We start from the raw sequence: 14,826 nt of genomic DNA on the forward strand, positions 1-14,826 counted from the left end.
TGTAAAAATGTCTAAAAAATAAAGCTCAAATAATGCTATATAAAGGTTCATATCGTTATTATTGTATCCTAATTAACATTTTTCAAATAAATTTATCAACAATCAATGTGTATATCTCGACACCCTATCTGAGAATTCGACCACTTGTCTGAAATTTTCGATCACCTCTCTATATATTTCGACATACAGTCTAAAATTTGTTCTACCTATCTGAATTAAGTATAACCAGTCTGAATTTATCGTCATAAAATCATATCTAAAGCATGAAATTTAAAATTACACAAAATTATCAAAATATTACATATTCATTTAAGTCCAAAATAAATAAATCATGTAAGTTAATTCTATATCGAAGAGGTTGCGATCAATATCTATAATGTCATATATATGTTCAACTAACTTCTCAAAAGTTAGGTTAGTTTGTACCAAACTTGATCTTGATCGCGAGCCATTTGAAATCCATTTTCATGAGTCTTCATTTCTTTTCCACAATCCATCACATAATATTACAATATTTTTTTATGACATCTGAAAAAACATGACAAACAAACAAAAATAAATTATTGGTATTACTTAGATTAAAAAATTATACACAAAAAATAAAAATCGCAAAAATCATGAAAATCTGGAAATTCGATAATCTATCTGAAAATTTGACAACTCGTCTAAAAATTTGACAAATAGTTGAAATATATGACATATTTAAAATTTAGACAGGTTGTCGAAAATATACGACGACTTGTCTGAAATTTAGACAACTGGTTTGAAATATCAGAAACCCTGTCGAAAAATTAGACAAGCTATTGAAAATTCTGAGTTTTTCTATTCCCGAAAAATGGTTGAAACCACTATTAATTTTTTTTTTCTTCCAGATTTTCAAACTTTAAGCTCCATAAAACTCTAAAAATAAACCTCGTTCCTTACTAATACTTTCAATCTACTAAAATAATCATTTTACATTTTTATTCTACAAAAATAATATAAATTCTCATTTTTAATAAAAACTCATATAAACTAACCTTTTAAATATTTGAGAATGTGGGTGGTGACCATATTTGTAGAGAGACATGGGTGGTGGCCGGTGATGGGCAGTGGTCGCCAGTGGCAAGATGGTGGTGGCGGCGGAATGGGGGTGGGTGGTTGTGGATGGGTGTGGGTGGGTGGGTGAGAGGAGTGAAGAAAAAGATGACAATTTTATGGTGTTTGTTTTATTTTAGTATTATTTTATTTTAAGGGGAAAATGTTTATAACAAAGTTTCATTAATAAAAGAGACAATTTACCTAAAACTATGTAAAGTAGGCCAAGAGCAAATCACACTATATAAATAGCTCATTTTAGCCAATTACTCTTTATAAAATGTAGCTTTGTAGCAAATGTGAAATAAATATATATAGGGTGTCTTTTGAAGTCATTTTGCACTTTGCCCTAATTTTAATAATTTTTTACAAAATTGCTTTTTCAGACAGGTAGTCAAAATTTTAGACAAAAGTCATTTTACAAAAAATTATCAAAAATAGGTTAAAGTATAAAATGACTCCAAAAAATAAGTTATTTTCACCAATTACTCGTATATATAATAGAATATCTGATAGTTTTTTTTTACTTTCTTTACAATTTAAAGAATATTCTATTTTACATCTCCTTTAGGGAGTGCTCTTAAACTCTTTTTGTTTAAACTCCCTATCCATTGAGCATTGTTGCTCACGAGGCCAAACATCCTCACAATCAACCAATCCAACAACCCTACGTGGATGATGAGCTAGCCGGCTTTATTGAAATGAATTGGATGTAACTTTTTATGATATTCCAACTTTTTGAAAGTCTCTATCTCATGTTAATTGCAATAACAATAAAGTGATACAAGGATTAACTAACACATGCACTAGTGAAGACCAATTTTAACTAATGAGTAATGGTAGGACACTCGCAAATTGTAAAATACAATCAATGCAAGAGATTCACCAAAAAAGATTAAACCTAATACTTAGAGGTACACACTAACAATTATAAGAGTCCATAGCACTACTCTTACCTATACAAACTAAAGTTGAATTTCCATCCATCACCTTGTTAACTTCCCATCTCTCAACTAAGCCTTACGTGGATGACGGGCTAGCCGGCTTTATTGAAATGAATCGGATGTCACTTTTTATGATATTAAATTTTTATTGTCCAACTTTTTGAAATACAGTAAAACCTCTCTATAGTAATATTGTTGGAACCAACATATTTTACTATTATGAAGAAGTTATAACTTAATAAAATTATATCTATAAAATGTTAGAAATATACATATTTAAATCTAAATCTAAATAATAATTGATAAAATATGTCAAATTCGATGTAAAACATTAGTAAACGAAAATGATATAAAGATATGACTATAATGTACACATCTATATAATATTGGAAATATAAAATATTATTTTAAAATTTTAAATTGATAATTAATTTTATTATGAAATTTTAGTACGTAAAAGATAGCATATATATAAATATTAAGTCAATTATTATTATAAGAATGCATATTTTCTAAAGGCAGGACCAAGAAATATTATAACTTATTACAATGTGAAATTTCTATTTATAATTGATCTCAAATTAAGACTAAAGTTTTTATAACTATACGGAAATTATTCTCCTGTATATTCAAATATAGAGTAACACTTTAAGAAGGTTTTATTGTATTTCTATCTCATGTTAATTGCAATAAATAAAGTGATACAAGGATTATCTAAGCATGCTTGAGTGAAGTAATTTTAACTAATGAGTAATGCTAGGACACTCGCAAATTGCAAAATACAATCAATGCAAGAGATTCACCAAAAAAAATTAAATCTAATATTTAGAGGTACAAACTAACAGTTATAAGAGTCCGTAGCACTACTCTTACCAATACAAACTAAAGTTGAATTTCCATTCATCAACTTGTTAACTTCCAATTTTCTCAACTATATCTTTGAATTTCAATGCTAAGTTTTCTTCAGTTTTTTGTTATTTGGGGGCTTTTAGCTTCAAATTTGACTGGAAGGTGCTTCGCCTAGAAATTTAGCCAAAAGCTTGAAGCTGTTACCAAATATTATAATTTGGTTCAGTTCAGGGATGAAATGGATTTAAAATTTTCAAGGATTGTTTTGTGTCACATTTGAAAAAACTTTTAAGCACAAAGTAACAATTTGTTTCAAGCCATATAGAAATTAGACAGCAGCATGATTCACGTTATCACCAACAATCTACAAACAGGGAATTCATTTTTTTTTATTTTCGCATTAAATGTCAGTTAATTCAATTGAAATATTGAACGTTCCCACAGTGAAGAAATGTCACATCTTCAAAGAACTACTTTTGCAGCTGCTGATGCATAACTTACGCTGCTGTCTCTCATACTCTTGCATTGACTTGACTGCTCATATCGGAGAAAATTTATCTTTATCTTTGTTGAGCAACCTCTCAGCATCTGAAGATTTGAAATATGATTTAAGTAGAAAAACCATACCACAGAATATACTATTCAGAAATTAACTCAATTCTTCCAACACAATATATGCAAACTAAGCATGCTGAGGGTCCTGGGCAAGTAGCTATAGTATTGTCAGCCGAGAAAAGAACCGAGAGATAGGAGATGAAAGGGTTATTGCATTGTTGTGCGAATGACTTGAAACAAACTTATAAAACTTACATGAAGAAAAACACTAATTGGATGTCGTCCACAGATGGTATTGTCATACTCCAACAGATAATTTTTAAATGCATCTGGATCTCCTGTTTCAATTATATCCATGCCCATCTTATCCAAAACCTCAATGGATTTGTATATAGGCCCATGTTTCTTGTCATAATGAGTGTAACTAAATCTGGAATAAATTAAACAAATCAATGTAAACAAGATTGAATGATAGATAATATCAATCAGACATGCCAATGGTTCATTATGTTTGTCAGAGAAAATTCCAACAAGAAAAATTAGCAAAGTTTGATGATGATCCTTTAACAGTAAAACTGGCCATAAAGTTTGAAATCATTAAAGTAACGATATTATGCTTTATGCACATAGTTCGGCGGTGGGGTTATCAATCTCAACTAAACTAAGCTCAATAAATGGTACTGGTAATGAGCAATTCAAACTGACAATACAAGTTTTCGCAATTCATGAGAGGAAAAAACAGCTATATGATGTAGATTTGTACTGGTCCAGTATGTACGTACATGCAAATCCAAGAGTACAGCAGAAACAGCCATCTTAAGAGTATATTTAAATAAATTATAATACCAACACATTTCACAATAGTACTCACCGAGAACCCCAGTGACAGAAATCTGAAGATACTGAAAAGAAATTTTGGGGATCATCCACATATTTTGCAAGCAACTGTCCATACATGGCTTCATTTTCTGCATTAACAGCACCTACTAAAATTGGTACTACTTTGACAGGGTGCCTGCAATAATATCAAGTCAGCCACGGTATAAATTTTTGGAGAATAGAACTTTACCATATGGGAAAAGTACCCCTCAAAAACTTTGGCAAGATAAGGCAAATGCATTTCCATGCTATGTTCAGCCTCATCAACACGAATATTCATTTGTTCAAATTTTCCAGTAGCCTTTAACTCCTCAATAACTGATAGCAAGAAAAAGAAACGTCAGATTGAGATAGACACCATAGTGAAAAAATTATTGATAGTCGGGAAAAATGAGCACAAAATAAAATCTGTTTTCCGAAGCTAATCAGGTTCCAAAATGAAAATATGACACAACTAAATTCATGTATTCATAGTTATCGATGCATATGTGGATTGAGAACATCAAGCTATACAAAAACAAGAGCAAAGGAATGCATGATTAATAATATAAGTATAACCAACAAAAAGGTCTAACTACACTGTGCAGCCATGGCCGTGCCCGTGTCTTTTCTAAATTTTCTAATACACTAAAGAGAAGAATAAAGATACCTTCCAAATCAACAGGCAGGTCCCCAATGGGCGTCTTGTAAACTGAAGCCATTGATAGAGCACATTTTGGGGTGTAATAGTGATGAGATGGACCAAGAAGGAACACCCGGGTACTGAATTATTCGTTTATCAGAAATTAGTTAGAAAATTAAGACTGATCTTTACCAATTTGAAGAGAAAGAATAACAAATAATAGAATAACTCACATGCTCGTCGGATCAATATTTCCAAATGCATAGGCAGCAGCACGGCCAGAATAGGAATAGCCAGCATGCCTAAGAGCTCACCATCCCCAAAAAATAAGCACTAAACCTTGTGACGCTTATGTATTAAATAAACAGGAACACAATGCAAGAATAACTTACGGAGCAATAACACCCCGTACTTCAGGAGATTTAGCTAGTCCAGATTCTCTCAGCCAACCTTCAAGTTCTTCCGCTAACTTTTTTGCTGTCAATTGGGAAGTAAAAATTATGGTCGACCTTTCGCAGTACCAAAGATTTAAATGCACATATAGTCTTGACTACCCAAATGCCAAATTTTGCATGAAGGGATGGTGGTGTTGGGAACCACTAACCACTGCCCAAATATAGTCAAAATAATAAAATAGCTTCACAACTGAGTGTTAAGTGTTGATAAATGCATTATGCAAGCATAAATATATAAACTACTAGTTAAGATTAAACTTGATATTGATGATTGTGTCAAGTATTGGGTGTAGCTGGTAATAAGCGAAACAAAGAAAATTTCATTAGAAAAAGAAAAAGTAAAATGGCTCCAGTTTACTCTTCTTCCTCGTTCTGGTTACCTTCCATCATAATTCAACTTTATATGCCATTTTAAGTCCTCACCTCAATATCATAACCCAGTTCATCAACTTGTTTTTAGCTCACTCGCTCAGATAAACATATATTCTTTTGGATTTTTCATACAATCAAATAGATGGAGCAAAAATATCATGAGAGAGAGAGAGACTTACGATTATCGGTGTACCAAGAACCAGCATGCGATGGCCTTCTTACGATCTCCATGGAAGGAATTTGGGATTAGAAGAAAAGAGAGAAACCCTAAGATTGAAATGCAAAGGTCTGAGAAATAAGATGCTAATGGATATTTTCGTTTGCAAAAACTTTGTTACTATCTATTCATTTAAATTTTTAATATTTCTAAATTATCCCCTATTTTAATAATTTATTTGATTTTTAATTATTTTATTATTTTTTAATGATTTAAATACAATTCATAAAATAAAATAAATGTTTAATTAAAACTTTAAAATAATTTTAATTAAATTTAATTAATTAATAAAATTAAATTAAAAATTAATTAAAATCTTATTAAATAACTTTAAATAAACCTAAATTTGAATTTAATTAAAAAATCAATCCAACTTTGAAATAAAAAAATGTAGGTAAGATTAGGTGAAATATGAGTTTTTTTTCAATAATTTAATTAAAATTTATGTTTATATAAAGTTAATTAATAAAATTTTAATTAGTTTTAAAAAAATTTAAGTTTATTTTTTAATTAATTAAATTTTTTTTTTAAATTGTTCATTAAAATTATTTTAAAGTTTTAATTAAACATTTATTTCATTTTATGAATTCTGAAAATATATTTAAATCATTTAAAAATAATAAAATAATTGAAAATCAAATAAATCACTAAAATGATAGATAATTTAGGAATAATAAAATTTAAACACACGGAGGGTACCAAACTATGTAATTTTTACAAATAGAGGGGATCGATTGATAATTATCAGAAATAGAGGGTACCAAATTTATATTTCGATAAAACACAGAGTACCTATTGCGTATTTACCCATTTATATATTTTTATAATGGCTTATTAGGTTTTTTTTTCACCAAAACCATTACTAATGCAAATCGTACCTTTGAATTTTTCACCCAATTAAAAATTTCTCCTAAACTATTCATGTTATGGAACTTCTGTTCAATTTTTCTAACGAAATAATGATGTGACAGTTTAGGCGCCAATATAGCATTGCCACGTCAATGCCTCATTTATAATTTAAAGAATAAATATGATTTTTGCATCCCTAAACTATTACCACTACTAAATCATGCTCCCATATTTTAAATTAAACAAAATTTTAAATATTAAAAAAACAATAAACTAAAAATCCATCTCAATTAAAAAAAATAAAATTGAATGACGAAAAATTGGTTGAGGTGCTAGGCGTGCATCTGGGCAAGCTTGAAGTTGGCTAGGTAGCAACTTCGTGAATAGGCTTTGCTCATGTGGGTTTCCCCACAACATTTAGCTTCGGTGTTGCCTATTTCATCCTTCTGCATCTCTCGCTCTCCCGACCCTTCTCATATCTCTTCTCTCACTCGTTTATTGAGTGTCCTAGGGTGTGTTGGATGGTGCAAAAGTGAGAAAAATAATAGTGTTGACTAGCTTTTTCGTCAACTTACACAGAGTAATAAATGAAGACTTGTTTTGTGTGTAAAATTCTAACTGGAATCTTTACTGAGAATAACGAACTAAAGAAAGAGAAATAAATGTTGTAATAAATGTAAGAGACACAAGTTTATAGTGGTTCGGTTCTAAAAAGATGACATATGTCTACTTTAGTCAGTAGTATTTATGATGAACTTTGTGTTGGGAAAACTTATTCAATATCTTGTTTATTTTCATGTAAATCGTATATTAAACATATTAATATAAGAAAACCTAGAACATGTTTCTAAAATTGAATTCATACAGAGATAATTATAAGAGCACTTACATTATTGTGCAGCAAAATGATTGAGTTCTTCCTTCAGTTTCTCTAACCCTGTATCCTTTCTGTCGCAGGGTATCACTAAGAAACTGAACCGTTCTTCAATTTTCTTCACAGCCTTCCAAAGTATCCTTAGAAACACCTAGACTGGAGTGGGCAATTATCAACACATGAGATAGATACAATAAGAAGAAGAATAGAAGAGAATATTGAGGGTTAGAAAATGACTTATGATGTAGAGAGAATCTAAAACCTAGAGCATCAAAAATAGATCTTCTGATTTTTAGTCAGACAGTCTTTCTGTCTTCTCAAAAACATTTGTTTTCAACTCTCACTTAGCATTCCTTTTATAGGCTCAATTAGGTTACTTATTTAATTAAAAAAAATCAATAAAATAATAGTCAATTATTAACCCTAGGTCGAAATTATCATGGGCCATAGGCCTGTGAAATTTCCCTTTTAATTATAAGCCCGTTGGACTTAAAATCAAGGCCCATATTATTTCTATTGATTAATTATTTAAATCATTTATCAAATTAATTTGCACGCTTGTGTACTAGATTTCGGAGGATCGTGGAGTAAGTATTTGCCACTTATAGAGTTCTCCTATAATAATAGCTACCATTCAACTATCGATATGACACCCTATGAGTTACTTTATGGAAGAACTGTCGATTGCCATTACATTGGAATGAGGTAGGAGAAAGACAACTTCTTGGACCCAAAGCTGTTAGAGAGGCTCAAGATGTAGTGGAGTTGATTAGAAAGTGTATGCTCGCTAATCAGAGTCGACAAAAGAGTTATGTGAGTGCCAAGCGAAGAGATGTTGAATTCAAAGTCGGAGATCAAGTCTTCTTAAGAATATCTCCAATGAAAGGAGTGAAGCGGTTTGGGAAGAAAGGCAAACTTAGTCCCCGGTTTATAGGTCCTTTTGAGATTTGGACAAGGTGGGACCAGTAGCATATAGATTAGCCCTGCCGCTAGCTCTAGCAGATAGCCACAATGTGTTTCACATCTTGATGCTACGTAGATATGTGTCAGACCCATCCCACGTTCTCAAGTATGATACATTAGCACTTCAGAAAGACTTGAGTTACGAGGAACGACCAATTAGCATCCTAGAGAGGGGGATGAAGGAATTACAGTCTAAGAGTATTCCGATAGTCAAGGTTTTATGGAGTAATAGTACAGAACGGGAGGCAACGTGGGAGTTGGAGGGAGACATCTGAGCACAGTATCCGGAATTGTTTGGTAAGTAAATTTCGAGGACGAAATTCTTTTAAGTAGGGGAGAATTGTAGCGTCTCAGAATTTTACTTAGCTAGTAGTAGTAGCAGTAGCAGTAGCAGCAGTTATTGGTTCAAGTCAAGATTTAGTTGGAAACTCATAGAGATAGTTATTATTGGTTCAAGTCGGGATTTAGTTGGAAACTCATAGAGATAGTTATGGATTTTATAAGTTTAGCCTATAGTTTAGAAATATTAATTTTATCATAAGGTTTGATTAATATTGCTGGTCCTAGAAATGATATTTATTATAACCTAAGGCTTCATTAGAATAATTAAGAACATGACACTTGTCACATGTATGTTTATCAAGGATTTTAGATGAATAAATTACAAAATGATAAACAAACTTCCCTCGGCTGTTAGAATTACGTTTTACTCAGTCAAATTTGTTTAAACAAACTTCAAGTGTGTTGACAGTGTGCAAAAATGTGTTTGATATATCAGCGTATGTCGATATATCGCAACTATAGGGGTCGATATATCGCTTATGATTGATACGGAAAACACGTCGACTTCGCACGAACGAAACCACGGAGGCTCGAGAATATGGGGGAGGTGATAAATCACCTATAGGGGGTGATATATCGGCTCCACACACATATTTTGAAAGTTCGTGGAATCCAAGTTAGAAACAACCCTCAACAACTTGGACTTGCTCTTGAACGTTTTTGACCGAGTTCTGGGCATCTATTGAACAGAAAATTCAAATTTATTCAATTATTATTCATTTATTTATTCATTTTAAAAGTGGTTAGTTTCACTCATTGAACTCTATATATAGGACCTTTCACTCAGCCATTTCATTCATCATTCAGGCATTGTTCAGAGCCTTCAAGCTACTAAGTTCATTCTAGAGAGAAACACTAGAGTGTTGGGATTAAAAGCTTTCCAATCTAAGCTTTTCTAAACACTTGGGAAGTAAGATGGAGTGATATTTCGGTATTGAGGTGTAGATCGATGTTCTAATCTATCCACAGTATTTTTTATCCTCAGGTTTAGTTCATTATAGTTCCTTTTATTCTTTTCATTTTTCTTCCAAATCCTAACTTATTATAATAGCTTTTGGTTAGGTGTTTGAGTTTCTTGAAAATTAAGGTTTTTGGTAAGTTCTTATCATGATGGTTTAGATCTTCTTTTAATCCTCATTTCTTTAGAAAACTTATGGATCTTATTGTTTGGTTTTAGGAGTTTTCAATCCCGTTCTTGTCTCCAATATCCCAATTTTCGGTATGGAAAATATGTTAGATTTTACGTGTTATGATTATGTTTATATGTTATGTGTATGTATGTATATATGTATATGTTTTATGTTGTAGTCACTTGGGAAATATTGTTGCTTAGATAGAAAATAAGCAAATCCCAAGATTTTTATCATTATCATAGACAATAGTTATGATTTAACCTACCTCGAATAGTAGCAAGAGGACCTAGATTGTTTATCATATACTATATTGTGTTTAAACCTACCTCAAATAGTAGCAAGATGACCTAGATGGTTTCTATCACATACTACGGTAATGAGTTAATGGTCATTAATATTGTAGTCCTAAGTTTTATGATTTACGTTTTTACGCCATACGTTTTATGATTAATGTTTTTAGTCTTATGATTTATGATTTAGTCTTATGAGCCTTGCTGGGCATTAGGCTCATTTCTTTTTATTTTACACGGTGCAGGAAAATGAGCTTGAAAGGCGGGACAGATTCGTGGCAGCTTTGGCATGTGTATTGGGAGATGACTGAATGGATGGACTGATGGGAAAGATCGAGGATGACGTTTTGTTTTAAGTCTTTTTAGTTATGTATTTTTGTTTTTTCCACATTTAGTATTTGAACAATTAATTAAATGTTTTGTTTTCCTTACGAGTTTATGTAATAACAATGGGATCCCATATTGTTATCCCCAAAATTTGAAAACAATGACGTGGCAATAAGAAGTAACAAATGGCAAGGAATGGTTGGGTAATCTGGTTTAGGAGTGATCCGGTAGACCGGTGAAGATTTTTGGCTGACCAGTCAAGTGTCATGACCGACCAGTCATGTGCTTGTCCGACCAGTCAGGTGCTTGTCCGACCAGTCAAGTGTTTGGCCGACCAGTCATTTGTCTTGGCCGACCAGTGAGGGTTTGGCCGACCGGTGAAGTGTTTTGGCCCTCCAGTTTTCCTTCTGGGTGTGATGTGGACCGACTAAATAGATCATTTCTACGTAAAAGATCCTAGTAACGGCTTCAGCTAGAATCGGTCATACCTGCGCGGGAATCTCTCATATTATCCCAAAGAATCGCATATTGTTTATTTTAGATGTTATTATTAATTAAAATATTGAAAGAATAACATAAAGACCCCGATTGTAAGGGACTGCGTTTGTATGATCCTGGGCTTATAAATACAAAGCTCATGGCATCATAGAGAGGATTCAGATTCTAATTTTCCTAAGAGAGTATTTGTATCTTGAGAGAAATATTGTATTCTTTTCATCTGCACTGAAGAAACTCAGTTGACTCAGGTTCATTTGATCTTGAGTGTAGATTCATAATCATAACTCTAAGTGGACTAGGCTATTACCAACACATTAGGGCTGAACCACTATAAAAATTGTCTGTGTCGTATTTTTCTCTTGAAGGTTTTTTGTTGTTTTGGCGTCTACACGTCGTTGGCCAAAAATGCGGTCAACACTTTGGTGCTTTCATTGAGAGCCTGAAGAGAAAAATAGACAATCATCGTAGCATTATGGCGCCTAAGAACACTAATGCGGCCTCCAAGAAGCTAGGTTCTTCTAAAGAGCTTGCTAGATCAGAAGGTCCTGGTCCTCAAGACCATGAGACTGAGCCTAGAGTCTTGCTCGAGGACGTGACTCCAGAGGTTGAACAACTCCAGGAAGCCATGGGGGATTTCCAAGAAGAAATGGCACAATTCAACACCCGACAAGAGTCATTCGCTGAAGAAATGGCTAGACAGAAGGCTGCATTTGAGCAGCAAAGACGGGAGATGGACGCCAGAAGCGAAGAGATCAGGCGACGGCGCAGCTGGCCCATGCCAATGCCTAAGCAACAACACGAGGAGCAGCCACCCAAGGAGCAAGGACCACAGAAACTGGTCAAAAAAACACTGACAAACCCAATTCTTGAGGACCAAATAGAAGCGGTAGTAACCCACCTGGTCGGGAAGAAGATGGGATCCGATCGGGCACTGCCTCAACCCAAAGGGGGAACTCCAGAACCCCCTCAAGGAGCCACCAATCAGAGACTTCCAGATCCGGAAGTCATAAGTCAGGCAGTAAGAAAACTCCACCTGAGCAGGAGCAAAATAGAGCTCCTCGAGGTAAAGAAACTTCGCACTTCAAAGACGGGCATGGGTGTGATGAAGCTGATAGTCATCACACTGACCAGTCGAAAGAAAGGAATGACAACAACCAGCGAGGAGGAAAAGACCGCCCAGCACAGACAGGAAAGCCACCACTGCATCCCAACCAGCAGCGCAGTGGCAAGGAGCATGTCCCGCACGGCAGGCCTTCCGAAAAAACTTGGAGCACGGTGTTCGATCGGTTAGGATGGCATACCTCTCAGAAGGATCTAAGAGACGTCATTGCCGACAGAAGAAGGACCGTCCCGGTCAAAGGGCGAGATCCGAACTGGCCTACCAGTCAAGTTGAAATACTTGATGATGGTGCGCTAGATAGGAGCGCCCGACCAGGTGGTCCAGAACTTGAGCCCCCGGCAATGGCCCCAGACATCCAAGCCCAGCTTGATGCACTAACGGCAGCAGTTCAAGGTCTATCGAAATGACCTTCTGCAATCTATCCAGTAGACCACAGGAGTGGCAGCCCATTCTGTGCTCAAATTAGAGCAGCCCAGCCACCAGCGAAGTATAAAGCACCGGTACTGCCAGTTTATACAGAAAAGTCAGATCCGATAAGGCATGTGGGGAAATTCGAAGACCAAATGGAGCTGCTCGGAGTGAGTGATGACTATCGGTGCAGAGTTTTCCCCACTACATTATCCAACACTGCCCAAGAGTGGTATTGGAAATTTAAGCCAAACTCCTTCACTTCTTGGGAAAGTTTCAGAAAAGAGTTTTGCAGGCAGTTCAGTGCTGCTTGGACCCCTCTGGTTTACGCCAATCACTTGGCGGATATTAAACAAGGGAAAGATGAATCTCTCAAGAACTACATACAAAGGTTCATGAGAGAAGCCAACCGAGCAACTACGGTTGGAGATGAGGGGAAGATGGTGGCCATTTCTTCTGGCATAATCTATCGAAGTCCTTTATGGGACAGTATTCATCGCAACCCAATTTCAACGTTAGAACAATTTCTTGACCGGGCGTGTAACGACCCAAATTTGCTAATAGGTCTTAGGGCCTTGATTAGCGTGCCTGGAGGGCAATAAATGAATTAATATGCTAATATGTGAATTTATGTGAACATATGATAAAGATGCATGTTTAGTTGAGTTAAATGTGCATGTGCGCCCCGTTTGGATAGTAGGGGTATAACTATGATAAATGTGATAAATGCGATATGTATGTGATTTATCTGTGTAGCACGGCCCGAGACAGTCCTGGGGAGCGGTTAACCAGAAAGTCACAACGGGGTTGAGAATCCGACTCAGGGCAAGTCGAGGGGTAGTTTGGGCATTAGTTATTATATTGGGTTATTAGGGTATGGAAATAAATATTTGGAGATATATTTGAGGATAGAATGTCTAGGAGGGAATATTGGGGAAATTTACCATTTTGCCCTCGGGGACGTTTTGGTACCCTGAGCCTTGAGGTAACCTTAAAGCTTAAGTTAAATAAAACAACGTTTAGGAACCTAGTGGAGACTTAGAAACCGACATTCACCTTTTCTTCCCAGCTGAAGATAGTTTCTCATCTCTCTCTCTTTCACTCTCTAAGACAAACTCAAGGGAATTAAGCTTTGGGTGGCCATTAGCCAAGAACTAAGGATTGAAGCTGAGCTTGGGATTTAGAGAATCTGCGCAGAAGTATAATTCATTAAGGTAAGTTCTTAATATGTTGATTTGAGCCAATTTTGCAGCTGGTTTAAGGTTGTAAATTGAAGTTGCATGTGGGCTAAGTTTGAATTGGGATTTGATTGTTAGGCTAAGTTTTGGGGGCTAGTTCTTGATAGGTTTTGATGTTAAAACTGGGCTAGAATCTTTGTGATAACTATCTAGGATTGCTAGTTTGATTTTGGGTGAATTGGTTTGAAGAAAATGCAGGAAAAGGATGAAGATTTCTGGGTTGGAGGCTAGGGCCACGGCCCTAGGAGGGGCATGCCGCGGCCCGTGCGCGCGGCCATGGGAGGCCGAGAAGCTTGAGGCGCGCTGCGGCGCTTGGTGATGCGCGTCGCGGCCCGTTTGTGTTACAGGGAAGTGCTAGCCTCTGTTTCGAGGCTAGCCGCGGCGCTTGTGGGTAGGGCCGCGACTCTTAGTGCCAGTTTGAGTTTTTAAGTGTGTTTAGGCTTGGGAACTCAGTGGTTAAGGTTCGGGATGGATTTTATCACCCGAATTGATAGAATTCAAGGTCTCAGAGGTTAGAGATATGGCTCAAAGTTATTTAATGGATTAGAACTTGATGGATGGATATTGTTGATGTGTTATGACTAGGGTTTCGGCGAGGCTCAAGTTAGAGGACTGTGCTCGGGATAGCGATGCTCGGAGAGCTCGGGACTCAGGTAAGAAAACCCTTGTTCCCATAGAGCTTGTATGCAGGGCTGATCCCAATATGTTTGAATTGCAGGGCATAGCCCTTTGACTGAATTTGTTAGTGTTCAGTATATGTTTATTATGCTATGAGTGCAATATTGTGAATGATCGGAAAGAGCCGGGAACGGTG

The 14,826-nt window shown here is 35.3% G+C and overlaps 1 protein-coding gene and 1 long non-coding RNA gene across 2 annotated transcripts; both read right to left on the reverse strand.

Moving 5' to 3' along the window:
• Positions 1–235: 235 nt before the first annotated feature.
• LOC133804764 (uncharacterized) lies at positions 236–1,397 on the reverse strand. Its single transcript, XR_009878608.1, has 2 exons — positions 1,020–1,397; positions 236–528 (listed from the first exon to the last, which is right to left on the reverse strand). It is a non-coding gene; the product is annotated as an uncharacterized LOC133804764 (long non-coding RNA).
• A 1,716-nt stretch (positions 1,398–3,113) lies between these two features.
• Positions 3,114–6,085, reverse strand: LOC133803848 (uncharacterized). Its single transcript, XM_062241987.1, has 8 exons — positions 5,933–6,085; positions 5,319–5,403; positions 5,160–5,228; positions 4,954–5,066; positions 4,511–4,622; positions 4,297–4,440; positions 3,681–3,855; positions 3,114–3,458 (listed from the first exon to the last, which is right to left on the reverse strand). Exons 1-8 carry the CDS (start codon positions 5,982–5,984, stop codon positions 3,333–3,335), a joined length of 876 nt encoding a protein of 291 aa, XP_062097971.1. The 5' UTR covers positions 5,985–6,085; the 3' UTR covers positions 3,114–3,332.
• Between the last annotated feature and the right edge of the window lie 8,741 nt (positions 6,086–14,826).

This window comes from Humulus lupulus, chromosome X, assembly GCF_963169125.1.
Source record: "Humulus lupulus chromosome X, drHumLupu1.1, whole genome shotgun sequence".
NCBI lineage: Eukaryota > Viridiplantae > Streptophyta > Magnoliopsida > Rosales > Cannabaceae > Humulus > Humulus lupulus.

Excerpts from the sequence above, each read along its gene's own strand:
- LOC133803848 (XM_062241987.1), bottom strand. The coding sequence starts at position 5,984 with ATGGAGATCGTAAGAAGGCCATCGCATGCTGGTTCTTGGTACACCGAT. Across the intron at positions 5,067-5,159 it reads AATATTGATCCGACGAGCAT|TACCCGGGTGTTCCTTCTTG; the intron begins GTGAGTTATTCT and ends CGAATAATTCAG. Across the intron at positions 4,441-4,510 it reads CTTGCCAAAGTTTTTGAGGG|GCACCCTGTCAAAGTAGTAC; the intron begins GTACTTTTCCCA and ends ATATTATTGCAG.